Raw genomic sequence first — 14,234 nt, forward strand, 5'->3', positions numbered from 1 at the left:
AGTTAGCAAGGGGATATAATAGACCTACAGATCAGAAGCTCCAACGATACGAGATTAATTGATTAAACTCATTAACCAATTTAATCAACATTCGTTAACTGTTGGTCACTCCACTAAAGACCCACAGCTGCACTCTTCTCACTGTAGAATATTTTGCGTCCACAGATTTTTACCATTAACGGTAAGTTAATCCTTCACGAGTGTTCGTAACCACAGTTGGGTCAAATTACCGTTTTACCCCTAATTACATCTTGTACCTTAAGTATCGATGATCCTCTAATGAACAACCCGATTATGGTTAAACCAGTAATCGGAAGTCCCTCTAGAGCCAGTGAACGAGTGGGGCCCCTTATTCAAGTCCCAGAGTCAGTACTTAAGAGAAAACTCATCTACTTACCCTAAAGTCGGGAATGAGTGAATTCCATCTTGTGTATTTATGTTTCCAGCTCCCCACTCGGTCTCGTCCCTAAAATGGTAGGCATATTGAGTCGGCGACTCGGGCCACTCTCACCCATACAAATCAAAGGACGAGCCCTAACAGGCAGGAGTCCATAACTCACTCAGGATTGAGATCGAGTTACCTGGTCATCCTATTGAAATATTAATTTATTAGCTAACGGTGTTACAGCTAAAGATGAATTATTTCGCGGTCCGGTCTTATACAAACTCATTGTATAGGATACCCCCTCTCGCATGTCTTCACATGAACGACCTGAATCAAGTCATTTGTAACTATTACAAAGTGAGCTGTATCCATAGTGTTACCAGGATAAGGTACCCAACCTTATCCATATACTATAGACCCTTTAGGTTACTACTAGAACATTATCCACCTATATATCAAATATATACTGTATATATATACACTGTATATCAAATATATAAGCTGTATATTAAATATATACTGTACATCTGTTATATACTGTTCCAGTTACATGACATCACCTTGGATGTTAGTTTATTGGATTTGGGTTAGTGCAATTCTATCAATAACTACTTTATTGAAAGAATATTTGTTTTATGTTTACAAACCATGAGTTTAGGGCATAAAATCCAACAGATTTCTCTTTTGTTCTTCAACCCCAAAACTTGATGCTTCTTTTGGCTTAAGTTCGACCGATGCTCTAGCAACATTATCGTGGATATTCTTATGTTGCAGCTTGTTTGCAGTTTTTTGAATTTGACTGTGAATTTCAATTACTACATTGACTTAGGGCTCTCTTTCTCTTGAAGGGTGGGATTTGATGGAGGAAATGTGTTACAACTCATTGCTGTTTGAGTTTTGCATTGTTATTTCTCCTCCAATTTGAGTGTCTGAATAATGCCCGAGAGAGCTTCATGTGGTCGCTTTCTTAGCACGTCAGCATCATGTATTCCTCTTGAATTTTATCCACAGTTGTTCTTGGGTTCAACCATTGGTGATGGTTAGATGAGATTCGTTCAAGGATGTTGAATGCTTCAACACACGACTTCGATAGGAGAGCTTCATTTGTAGAAGCATCTACCACTAACCTCGTAGCTTCATTCAACCCAATATAATATGTCTCGATTTGAATACACTTGGGAATACCGTGGTATGGGCACTTTTGCAAAAGCTCCTTGAACCTCTCCCATGATTCGCTTACAGATTCCCCTGCAAACTGCTGAAAGTTATTGATGTCGTTTCTGAACTTTACATTTTCGTTTGGTCAAAAATACTTTAGAAAAAACGTTTCTACCAATTCATTCCATGTAGTGATGGATTATGATGGTAGGGAGTGTAGCCATATCCTAGCACTGTCTATCAGCGAAAGTGGGAACAATTTCAGCCTCAATGCTTCGTTCATTACTACCCTTATTTTAAACGAATTATTGACCTCCAAGAAATTTGAGGTGAGGATTTTCTGATTCACACGCTCACAGAAGACGCTCTAGCATAAAATTGCTACTGATGATCAAACCGACGTGGTTCCCTTCCAAGACACCCAAATATGAATATCTACAACTTCGGTCGCTAAATACTCAAACATGAAGAACAATTTATAAGCGTGGTTAAGCGGATGACCTTATCCCTAAGCATCCACAAATCTACTAGAAAAGAGTAGCTAACCACAAAAAGAGTCAAACATGCTACCTATATACCCTTCTGAGTCGTACAAGAGCAAACAAACTAATAAATGTGGCTAACATAGATCAGTAAGATGAAAATATTATATCAACTCTATTTAACAGCAGCAAAAACAGCTAGAGAGCCTCTGTTCACAAGCTACAACAAATGATCTCCCCCAAAAATGAGGTTTAGTTCATAGGGAATGAGAAAAAGCTTCCAGCCTCCTCCCGTAGGCTTCTTCTCGAAATAGGGGCAGCTTCCTTGTCTTCAGCACATTTTGGGACTATTTTCCTCCCTTGGGATCTTTTCCCAAGGTTTGTATAAGTTGTTGAATGTGAGTGGTATCGTTACTAGTGAGAATGATGTCATCAACGTATATTAACATGGTATCAGAACGGGAGGTCCTATGTTCGAACCCCTGCGTTGTTGTTTCCTCCGTTGATTTCCACTTGTTGGGCTTTATCAATTATCCAAGCCCACAAGTGAGAGGAGTGTTGAGAATTTATATAAATGAATTAAAGGGAATTTTAAGTAAATGGCTAAATTCTGACGTTTTATGTCCATGTGTTTATAATTTTGCAAATATAACTAAGGGATATATTTGTAATTTTACATTTTTTAGTTTTTTCCCCATAATGCCCTTCCTATATTTTTTGGAATTTACAACTATTTAACGACCCCCAACAAACTTGCTTTTCAATTCAAATATTGTTTCCTACTCCTTTAAAACCACTCAATATAGATTTGTTTCCCAGGGGATTTAATTGATTTGATTTTATATCTCCACCTTTTAAATTTTAGTCTTAAGGTGATCTCCCATATCTTTCCCTGCAACAACAAATTGAACGACCCATGTATCTTACAAGCTTTTCGCTACAACGATAGATTAAGTCTCATCCAAAAATCACTCAGACAAAAAATTTGTTTTAGTGTCGGTAGTTTCTTACACATTAGGTATTGTCATGATTGCAAAAACTTCATGGTATCTACTACCATTGGCTTGGGCATTGATTGAGGTTAGTCTTATTTAATTTTCTTTCTGTTTACTTTTCTCTTAGTTTTATTCAATTTTCTTTCTATCTGCTTCTCTTTCCTCCCCCCCCCCCCCCCCCCCCCCCTTCTTGTTGGAGTTTGCAACTTAACCCCATAAATTACTTTCCTCCTCTTTCCTCCTCTTTCCTCCTCAAGTTCTTTATTATAGGTCACAATTGTGCTCACAAATCATAGGAACAAGTTAGTTGTAGAAGACATTATAGATATTGTCTTTGTAGATACCAACATTATCCCAAGATGAAATGCAACACTAGTACAGACCACCACTATAGATATTGATATTGACCTCGAAATGGAAGTGTGACGCCACCCAATGCAGACCACTGTAGATACCGACATTGACCCCAGAAATAGAAGTGTAGACTACTGTAGATACTGACATTGACACCAGAAATAGAAGTGCAGACTACTATAGATACTGACATTTACCTAATAAATGGAAGTGCGACTCTAGTGTAGACCACAACACACCATGTGCATATGTTACTAAAGTGATTACTGTTTGGCAATAGTGAATTCTATACTAATCACATTTCTATGTGATGGTAGATGAGACCAGAACAAATCACTCAGACCATAAGGTGTTTGAGATCAATGATGTGAAAGCATGAAAATTTGTTATAGTATGTGTAGTTTCCTACCCTTCTGATGATTGCAAAAGTATCTACTACCATTGGTTTGGGCATGAACTGAGCTTAGTCTTATTCAATTTTCTTTCTGTTTGCTTTTCTTTTAGTCTTATTCAATTTTATTTTTGTTTGCTTCTCTCTCCCCTTCCCATTCTTGTTGGAGTTTTCAACTTAGCCCCTAAAGTTACTTTCCCCCTCTTTTCCCCTCAAGTTCTTTATTATAGGTCACGATTGTGCTCACAATGATAGGAACAAGTTAGTTGTGGAAGACATTATAGGTATTGACTTTGTAGATACCAACATTTATCCCAAAATGAAAATGCAATAGACTACTGTAGATATTGACGTTGACCACGAAATGGAAGTGTGACACCCAATGCAGAGTTGATGCCGACATTGACCTAGAAATGGAAGTGCATACTATTATTAGATACGAAGTGCAGACTACTATGTATTAACCCATTAAATATATTTACCCCTGCCACCTAGAAATTTTAAATTTTAGTTTTAGATTTTAACATAGAAATTTATAAATTTAAACGTTAGTCAAATTTTAAATGAACTTTTATTTAAAAACTGTCAATTTTAAATTAGATTTTAGTGGTTTCAATTTGATTATTTAAAATTGATTCCTATAATTAGGATGCGTTGTTTTTGCAAGTTGTACCAAATAAAATCCCTAAAATTAAGCCCATATAGTCATAGGGTATATTTGTCTAAAATAATATTTAGGATTCTAAAAAATGCCATTTAGCCATTTACCCAATATTTGATATGTTTAGTCATTTTTTAAAACACCTTATTTATTTTGGCTATGCAGTTGTCCCTGAATTAAATTTATCCAACTCATCATCTTAACAATTCTTATAATCTTAAAAATTGTTTGATGGAACCTCACGGATTTTTTACATTGTTACCAAATTGAATGTGTGACACATTTTGTATTGGGATGGTATAATAAACTTGTGTTTTGTAATTAATTTGGCTGAATATGTTAGGCATCCGTATGGTTTAGATTTGGGAAGAAAAGAGCAAATGAGTGGATTTTTCAACTGATTAAAAAAAAGATTTAAGAATGGTTTATGAGATTAATCGAAACTATGCTTAAACAATAGAGAATAAATTAAAAGTATGAGAAGAAAATTAGAAATGAGTCCAAATTTAAAATTCGTTATTAGGTGTCCTAATCCGTGATGCATTTTGCATTGAGAGATTATACAGAAAAGTTGGAATTTCGTAGTCGGACTCGGATTGGGATTGGGATTGGGATTGGGATTCCCAAATTTACACAAAATTGATTGATCAGAAGCTGGCTGGCGCCATGCCTATATATATTTCCCCATTCTCACCAATTCCATCTCATCTGCTACCTCTCTCTCTTCCGATCCATATTCATTCTGTTTAACAATCGAAGATGGTGAGCGCCACTGTTGCCCGCAATATCGTCGGCATTGTCGGTAATTTCGACTTCTCCATCATTTCACTGTCACCAGATTAGTTTATTTAAACTTTAACGGTTGGATTTTGAATTATTCTTTGGAAATTTAATTTACTTTTTATTTATTTGCTGTCTCTGAATATTTGCAGGTAATGTCATCTCTTTCGGCCTCTTTTTCTCCCCGCTGTAAGTAACACTACCTCCCGCCATCTCCTTCCATCGTCAGCTTTTTCTTTTAATTACATTACAAGTTTCGCAAATTTGAAAATTCAACAACTTTTTTTAAAGTTCAAACGCAACCGACCAAACTTATAATTTACCCTTACTTTCTATTATTTTCAATGTTTCTCGAGAGTTCTAAACGCATTTATGAATATTGTACGCAGACCAACATTCTTCAAAATCATCAAGAACAAGACCGTGGAAGAGTTCAAGCCAGATCCCTACATCGCAACCGTTCTAAACTGCATGTTCTGGGTCTTCTATGGAATGCCATTTGTCCATCCTGACAGCGTTTTGGTCGTCACTATTAACGGTATTGGTCTTGTTACTGAACTCGCATATTTGGCCATCTTCGTCTTCTATGCTGATAACAAAGGACGGGTAGGTTTTCTTTTCCTTTTACTCATTTTTTCCCCTTCCAAATCTTTTAGGAAAATTCTATTCCATTATTGATTAGAAAAGTCCCCAAATTCCTGTGTTAATTATGTTTAACTTGCTCTCATTTCAGAAGAAAGTGGGTGTTTGTCTTCTCATTGAAGTCATATTCGTGGCCATTATTGTTCTCATAACCATGCTAGTTTTGCACGGAACTAAAAATAGATCACTGATGGTTGGAATAATTTGTGACGTCTTCAATATCATGATGTATGTTTCTCCTCTAACCATCATGGTAAGTAAATTCCAATCTAATTTTCATGTATCATCGTCCTCCAGTAGATGATTACAATGTTATATATTTCTGTACTACAATAAAAACAAACATTAAAACCTACTGTTTGATTTCTACAGAAAAAGGTGATAGTGACAAAGAGTGTCAAGTATATGCCGTTTACACTTTCATTAGCCAACTTTCTCAATGGTTGCATCTGGACAGCTTACGCCCTCATCAAATTTGATATCTATATGCTGGTATGTGTATTCTCCTCCCTACTCCTAATACAAATTTTTGCAATAATGAAAAACATATTCTTTTTCACTCCTTCTTTCTAGTGTTTACCAAGTTAGAAAGCATAACAATGTATCGATAAGAAGCCTTAAATTTTTATTTTTTCGAATTTCTTTTTGCCTTTTTAGTATTCTTCCATCGATATTTCGTAGATTTTTCTATCCCTAAGTTGGAAAGTTAGGCATTTCTTCTCGATATCAAGCCCTAGAAGCTTTTAATTTGACCAATATTTTAATTTATAAAAACCTTGCAGATAAGCAATGGTGTTGGAGCAATTTCAGGTCTTCTCCAACTAGTTCTATATGCATATTACTCGGTATGGGGTTCAAAAGATGAAGAAAACACTCCGAAGGAACCTAACAAGATTCAACTCTCCACCATGAAAGAACGATGCGAAGTTTAAAGACTCAAATTTTTTTGAGTTTTTTTTTTTCTTTTTAGTTCAAAATGTTATTCTTAGTCTACAATTAGATTAGTGAGTCTCTTTTTTTATTTTTTGAACAAGATTTGTGAGTCCTGTTCTTTATGGCTTGTTATTCAAATAATAATTATTATTTTTTTATTTTCATTTCAGTTTTACCAAAATATTATATTTGTAATGTTTCATTTGATTCTAGATTTTTTAACAATTTATTTCTATACAAATTTGATTTTTTAACCATTTATTTCTATACAAATTTGAGGTGTTGGATTTTTTAAGATGAGAGTTTAATGAGTAGGGAGATAAGTAAAGTTAAAACTTCATATTAAAAATGAACTAAAATGCAGTGTAAATTATTACTTAAGTATAACTGTGATATTCAAGTTACATAATTGAAAATTATAAAAGTAAACACTACAAGAGTGTATATATATATATATATATATATATATCATTAGAGAAGTGAAAAAAAAACTATTGTAAAGAGTAGTATATATTATTTAGAAGTCGATTTAAAATATTACTTTTTAAAATTTTGTGTAAAAAAATTGTAATTCTAGTTATAAAAAAATTAAAAAAAATAGAGAGAGAAACCAAGACTTAGCCTAATCTTACTTTTTTTTTGCACATCTTTTTTTTTTTGAAAAAATAAATAAAAGTTTTATTTTAAAGTAAAGTAGTAAAAAGTTTTATTTTAAAAAATAAATAAAAGTTTTATTTTAAAGTAAAGTAGTAAAAAGTTTTATTTTAAAGTAAAAATAGTAAAAGGCTTTGTTTTTTTTTTTAAGATTTGTTAAATAAATTTTAAAAATGAATAGGAGGTTTTAAGTAAATAAGTGATTTTTTTTTTCTTTTTGCCCTTTATCAATAAAAAAATTCAAACGAATTTCAAACTACAAACAAATAAAAGGTTTTATTTTGATTCCGTTTAGAGTTTTTTTTTTTAAACAAAATTTAAAAATAAAGTTCGTATATAAAAACAATAACTTAAATTATATCCTAATGTGTTGGCACATTGTTGAGATGTTTGAGTGTCAACATTCAAGTCACAAGTTCAAGTCTCAATGTACCTTAAAATTAAAATTATTTTTTATTTATTGTTTTTTTTTTGCTAAGTAATTATTTCAAAAACTCCAATGATAGGAATTGAAACCTTCCCAGTATTCTCGAGCTGCTTAATTTTCTTAATGACATTCATGCCACTCATACATATTAATTCATATCTTATTACAAAATGTGAATTAATATAATATGAAACATTTAAAATAAAATAAAATAATATTTTTTTTGACCAAATAAAATAATAGGACAATTTTTTACAAAATGTGGTATCGTTTTCGAATGAGTGTGTTAGGATGCTAACACCTTCCCTACGCTCAGTCGACTCCCGAACCTAAAATCTGTTTTCGCAGACCAAGTTTTTAAAATAGGTGACCAATCACACCTCGTAGATGATTGGTGGCGACTCCAAACCCTTATCTCGAAAGAGACCCTTCAGGGGATGACGTCGGCCGCTCCGCGTCGCGATGACGTTGCGACACTAATATTATTAAAAATGTTGATTACTATATCACTACCTTTTATTCTATATTAATTAAATTAGATACTAAATATAGTGTTATCATCGGTTTAAATTTATAAAGTATATCAGATTTTAAACTTTTTTTTTGACGTACATGATCCACATAAACCTTTTATACAATAACTTTATATTTTAATTTTTTTTTCACCATTGTTTTCATATGAAAAAATAGTGGATATAATAGTATTAGATCAACACACATGTATCATAGGTATATTAGTAGATATCATGGTTATATCAGAGGTATATCAGTGGTAAATTAGAAGCATATTAAGTATATATCAAATATATATCAGTGTTATATTAGTGATAAATCATACAATTATATATAAGAAGTTATATAAATAGATATCATAGTTATATCAGTGGTATATCATTTGTATATCAATGGTAAATTAGCGACATATCAAGTATATATCACAAATATATAAATATTGTATCGGCGTGGTAAATCAATGGTTATCGTATGTATATCAGTGGTAAGCCATGCTAGAAGTTGAGTGGATATCATAGTTATATAAGAAGTAAATCAATTGTATATCATTGGTATATCAGTAATCAGATATATTGTGGATATATTATAGATGTATATCAAATATATTGCAGGGTAAAATTATAATTTTTAAATTGGAACTCCATTTTTTGTTTAAAATGATGCTATATTTGAAAAATTAAATGTGGTTACTATTTTGCTTTATTTTATTAAATGTAATGGCCATATTTGCAGGGGTCTTTTCATTTTTATAATTAAAAGTTAATGAGCAGAATTTTTCCAATTTGAAAGTTTAAGATTTAATTTTTACAATTAAAGGTCGAACGAAATCACATTGAAGGGTTTAATTTTTACCGCGAAAGGTTTAACGGTGAAATTGCGTATTGTGCGATTTGCCCTCTTATTTTTTATGTTAGCCCAGTTTTTCTGGCAGACTACATGTCGTTCGGTAGTATTATAGCGACTAGCAAGAGATGGGCTTTCTCTGTGCCTCGCCTGCTTCTCCACTTCTTCTCTCCAAACACCGCATCAAAACACCAGGTTCTCTCTTTCTTTACAATTTCCCAATTTGAATCACATTCCTCTTCCTTTTTCCACTGGGTTTACATCTGATTTTCCCCTTCGGCACTCAATTCTTTGTGGGGTTCTCAGATTATTCGAAACTCGGCGCCCTAATTTCCTGGGATTTTGGCCAACCCGATGCTGGTAAATGTAAATCTATAGCAGCGACTGGTGTACAGTGTTCTTGCGCTTCAATGTCTCCGACTCCGAGCGAGGCATCGAAGGGCGTGTGGGTTTGGAGTGAGAATCGGCAGGTTTTGACGGCTGCGGTCGAGAGGGGATGGACCACGTTCCTCTTCTCGCCTCACAATCGGGAACTCGCTCATCAATGGTCCTGTAAGCTCGCCTTCGCTCTCTCTTCATCCGAATAGGCATTTTTTTTACTCGTGTTTATTCTTGTCTCAAATTTATGGGTTTTTGTCAAGAATAGGACAATTTTTAGGGGTGAAGACTTTCGACGCATTAAATAGAAAATGATGATTAATACGTTAATGGTTAAAAAACACTTTTGAACTAATGAGTCCTTCTAACAGTTTAATCCATAAACTTTAATGTACTTTAAAGTTTATAACCAACGTCAGAGATTGCTGGCGCCATGAATTCAAATCCTCCACTCCCGCTTATTCTACTAAAAAAATTTATGTTTGTAACAATTTAGTCTCTATTGTGAAAAGTATTGGATTTGATAGAGTTTTTTATATGTAGATCGATAAACTATGATGATGGAACAAATGTGTTTATAAATGAAAAATACTAAATTGTTATGTAATAAGACTCAACACTTAATTTTGATGAGTTTTTTTTCCACAGTAGGACTAATTGTTACAATTTTTAATTTATAGGGACCAAATCGTCACCTAATGTTCAACTAATTTGTTACCAATTTGAAAGTATAGGGACTAAATCGTTAGAGACTAAATCGCTGCTTCAATGAAAGAATAGAGACCAATACTGTTTTTTAACCAATATATTAATCTATCATTTACCATTTTGGTCTGCGCACATTTGAGACCTATTCTACTTGAATCATGTAATTCCTATACTTTTTAATAAACCTTAAAATTAGTCCCACCGATAGTTTACGGTTATCTCTTACTTAAAAATTTAACTTGAACATTTGAAAGTATATAGACTAAAATAAAATAAGTCTCAAACTAAAATAAAATAAGTTTCAAAGTATAAAAATCAATATGGTATCTTAACCTCACTAATCATTCAAGTGAGAGAGCTGCAGACAAGAGAGATAAACGTGAGAGAGCATGTGAGATAATCGGGATCCTAACAAAGTGATATAACTAGCCTACAATATACAAGGACATTCAAGTTTCTGATAAGTTTATTGATTTGATATATTTGGTCTTAGATTGATATGATACTGAACTTTTCTTGAGTCAAATTTGAAGTTTGGTGTGGATTATGCAGCAATTGCAGAAATATGTTCTCTTTTTATTAAAGAGGATGGAATTTTTGACGAAGAAGGTAGCTTAATTGCCACAGTTTTTGAGGTTTCTAACCCCCAGCAGTTGGAGCAGCTTCAACCAGAAAATGCATCCACAGACAATGTTGTTGTTGACTTACAAGATTGGCAGGTTCACAGTTGCTGCTTACTGATAAGGCTGCTCATAGTTCTAACTATTTTAATTTAATCTGTTTTGAGATCTTCAAATACTCAAACATTGAATCTGTGCTCTTATCTGGATATGAATGCATAGTTTAGAGAAGGGACTGAAAAAGTGATTGTGAACTGTCTGGATAAGTCTATATAAGCACTCTGCTAGTAAATCGAAATTATTTAGTGGTTAATTAATTGGGTATTGTTGACAGATTCAGGACGAGCTGTTTATTGACAGGATTGGTTTTGAATTATAACATGAAACCTGTACGACCGTTTCGCTTGTGTAAACATTAACTCATGTGTCATGTCCTATCTTGCCATAGGTTTTTTGTTGGTTTGTTTTTCCTTAGCTCTAATTGTGAGTGTTTCCTCAGCTCCTAGCAGTATGCCTTGTTATAACTTGCAAACAAAGCTATCATTGTTAATGGAGCTGCTTTGAGAAATGTGGTTTTTAAGTGAAGCTAGAATAGTGCTTCTTATGAAAGTTATTTTATGTGATTTTAGAACTTTCAAATCACTTTTAGTTATCTAACGAAATCATATGAAAGTGCTTTTAATTGATCATAACTCACAAGTCCTAATTTTTATGTTCAGATTATACCTGCGGAGAATATTGTTGCAGCGTTTCAGGGGAGTCGGAAAAAAGTGTTTGCCGTCTCAAAAACTCCTATTGAAGCTCAAATCTTCCTTGAGGTCCACATTTGTGACTATATGAGAGCGGAAATATGAACTAAATAAATTTAACTGAAGAACTATGTGGAATCTTCTTAACATCATAAAATATGATTTGATCTCGTTTGGGTTTCTAGGCACTTGAACATGGTCTGGGCGGAGTTATTTTGAAAGTTGAAGATCCTGAAGCTGTTTTTCAGCTAAAGGTGGCTTGTCATTTTGCCTGGTTTATTTTAGTGCAAATTCTTGCTCCTTATTATGTTTTAATGTCATCAGGACTATTTTGACAGACGAAATGAAGCTAGTAATCTTTTGAGCTTGACTAAGGCCACCGTAACTCAAATTCATGTTGCCGGAATGGGGGATCGAGTTTGCGTTGATCTCTGTAGCCTCATGCGACCTGGTGAAGGACTTCTTGTAATCCTTCATTCTCTTCTCATTTATTGTTAAGAATATTAATATAACATTAGATTTACTCTATGACCTATTGGTTTAAGCTTTTGGGTTCAATGGTAGTTTAACATGGTATCGAAGCTGGAGAGTCTATTTTCAAATTTCTGTAATATGATTTCCTATCCCATTAATACTGATAGTCATTTGTTGGGTGTTGTGCCAATTTTCAAACTCACAAGTGATGATGGAGGGGAGTGTTAAGAGTACTAGTAAACTATTGAATTTAGCCTGACTTATCAGCTCAAGTTTTAGGGTTCAGTGATAGTTAACATTTATATATTGCTCTGCTAGTTTCTTGTGTTGTACATTGCTCTGCTAGTTTCTTGTGTTGTACATTGCTCTGCTAGTTTCTTGTGTTGTACCTAAATGGTGATGAATTTATTTCGTAGGTCGGTTCCTATGCCAGAGGACTATTCCTTGTTCACTCGGAATGCTTAGAGTCAAATTACATCGCTAGCCGGCCTTTTCGCGTCAATGCTGTGAGTTTGGCTTAACGGTCTGGCTCAATTGTTTGAGTAGTCACAATAAGCTATAAGAATGGCACTCATTTATTCTTTTGTAGCTTTTTCATTATCTTGTGAATGTTCAGGGACCTGTCCATGCCTATGTAGCTGTCCCGGGTGGGAAAACTAGCTATCTTTCCGAGTTACGAGCAGGCAAAGAGGTAATCGTAGTCGATCAAGAAGGCAGGCAACGAACTGCTATTGTTGGACGTGTGAAGATAGAGACTAGGCAGCTGATCCTTGTTCAGGCAAAGGTATGCGTCGTGTTTCTTTCCGAATCTTTGAGATTAGTTTAAATCTGTTGGTGTTTCTACTAATGAGAAAAAAATGTGCCTTTTTCTTTAGTTAGATAACTTCCTTAGTTTCTCTGATTTGATCCCAGCTGAAATCTTGTATGTTCCATTTGGGATGCCTTTTGAAAAAGTATTTAGAACTGAAGCACTTATTTTATGAACACTTTTGGGAGAAATCTAAGCAAATGCTTCAATTTAAAAGCACGCTGAATGGCTTTTATCTATATTTAGAATTTCTTAAACTACTTTTGAATATAAAAAGTTTTAAAAGTACTTCAATAAGTGTTTTTAACCGATTAAAAGCACCCTTACGACTCCTTACATTTTAATCAAATATTATCAATTTTTATAAAAACACTTTAAAAGGCATGCTAAACACACTCTAACTTATAAAGTTGAGTAAGTTTCCATTTGAAAATATAATTCACATAATAGTGAAAGCAACTACATACATAAGAATGATAACGGGATTCCTTTATCGATAACACTCGTAGAGGTCGCTCTGGTTAAGTAGTTCTGCTGCTGGATATGACTTGTATAGATAATTTACTTTTGGCAGAGAGATTCAGATGATCAAACTCCTTACGGCATCCTTCTGCAGAATGCGGAAACGGTCGCCTTAGTCTGCCCCGGTCGAGGTCGTTACAACAACTCGTGACGGTTAAAGTTTATTTGTTTGTTTGTTTTTGCTAAATCTTTTGCTTGCATTGTTGTGCAGGAAATGAGAAGAAAGCCATCCCTGTTACCTCACTTAAAGTTGGAGATGATGTGTTTTTGAGATTGCAAGGAGAAGCAAGGCACACAGGAATTGAGATCCAAGAGTTCATTGTGGAGAAATGATGGTGGGTATATTTAGTACGTGAGTTTGTTTATTTCATGTATGAGTTTTATAGGATACATAAAAGATATTATTATAATATGCAACATTTAATTTGTCTGAAAATAAAAAAGATTCACAAAGTAGCATATGCTATTTACAAATTTCCACGTTTACCTCTATCCACATCCATTGTCCACGTCCCTATAGGGATTGACAATATTATGTCATTCGTGAATTTACCCCGCCTATATCTTAGGAGTCACAGATTCTTGTTCATAATTTGTTGTGAATCCCTAAAATTGCTACTAATCAAACTAATTAAAAATCATATTAATTCTTCCCTTACCTACATAATTGTAAATTAATTAAATTACAAAATAAATCTAACTAATTCTTTATCTAACTCAACCATTTCAAGTTCCTCAAGACATGGAGGATCAAAGA

The 14,234-nt window shown here is 33.8% G+C and overlaps 2 protein-coding genes and 1 non-coding gene across 4 annotated transcripts; all 3 read left to right on the forward strand.

The window, feature by feature from the left end:
- The first annotated feature begins 1,566 nt into the window (after window positions 1–1,566).
- On the forward strand, window positions 1,567–1,673 carry LOC148209575 (small nucleolar RNA R71). The gene has a single exon (XR_015793371.1). It is a non-coding gene; the product is annotated as a small nucleolar RNA R71 (small nucleolar RNA).
- Window positions 1,674–5,040: 3,367 nt separating this feature from the next.
- Window positions 5,041–6,780, forward strand: LOC111025807 (bidirectional sugar transporter SWEET5-like). The gene is made up of 6 exons (XM_022303700.2): window positions 5,041–5,228; window positions 5,359–5,395; window positions 5,596–5,812; window positions 5,940–6,101; window positions 6,221–6,340; window positions 6,631–6,780. Exons 1-6 carry the CDS (start codon window positions 5,186–5,188, stop codon window positions 6,778–6,780), a joined length of 729 nt encoding a protein of 242 aa, XP_022159392.2. The 5' UTR covers window positions 5,041–5,185.
- Window positions 6,781–9,278: 2,498 nt separating this feature from the next.
- On the forward strand, window positions 9,279–13,951 carry LOC111005050 (3-dehydroquinate synthase). 2 transcript variants are annotated; one of them, XM_022276400.2, is made up of 10 exons: window positions 9,279–9,413; window positions 9,525–9,770; window positions 10,857–11,023; window positions 11,644–11,742; window positions 11,859–11,927; window positions 11,998–12,138; window positions 12,564–12,653; window positions 12,737–12,931; window positions 13,530–13,608; window positions 13,689–13,951. In XM_022276400.2, the coding sequence occupies exons 1-10, from the start codon at window positions 9,347–9,349 to the stop codon at window positions 13,808–13,810; spliced, it is 1,275 nt and encodes a 424-aa protein (XP_022132092.1). In that variant the 5' UTR covers window positions 9,279–9,346; the 3' UTR covers window positions 13,811–13,951. The 2 variants fall into 2 exon arrangements, with proteins under 2 accessions (XP_022132092.1, XP_022132093.1); XM_022276401.2 differs by having other exon boundaries at window positions 12,764–12,931.
- Window positions 13,952–14,234: the final 283 nt, after the last annotated feature.

This window comes from Momordica charantia (assembly GCF_013281855.1).
Source record: "Momordica charantia cultivar OHB3-1 chromosome 8 unlocalized genomic scaffold, Mcharantia_2.0 BLBB01000008.1, whole genome shotgun sequence".
NCBI classification, from domain to species: Eukaryota; Viridiplantae; Streptophyta; class Magnoliopsida; order Cucurbitales; family Cucurbitaceae; genus Momordica; species Momordica charantia.

Bases quoted from the DNA above. Each gene is read 5' to 3' on its own strand.
- LOC111025807 (XM_022303700.2), top strand. From the start codon at position 5,186: ATGGTGAGCGCCACTGTTGCCCGCAATATCGTCGGCATTGTCG. The intron at 5,396-5,595 runs GTAAGTAACACT...TATTGTACGCAG, and splicing joins GGCCTCTTTTTCTCCCCGCT to ACCAACATTCTTCAAAATCA. The intron at 6,102-6,220 runs GTAAGTAAATTC...TGATTTCTACAG, and splicing joins TTTCTCCTCTAACCATCATG to AAAAAGGTGATAGTGACAAA.
- LOC111005050 (XM_022276400.2), top strand. From the start codon at position 9,347: ATGGGCTTTCTCTGTGCCTCGCCTGCTTCTCCACTTCTTCTCTCCAAA. The intron at 12,932-13,529 runs GTATGCGTCGTG...TACTTTTGGCAG, and splicing joins TGATCCTTGTTCAGGCAAAG to AGAGATTCAGATGATCAAAC. The intron at 13,609-13,688 runs GTCGTTACAACA...ATTGTTGTGCAG, and splicing joins CTTAGTCTGCCCCGGTCGAG to GAAATGAGAAGAAAGCCATC.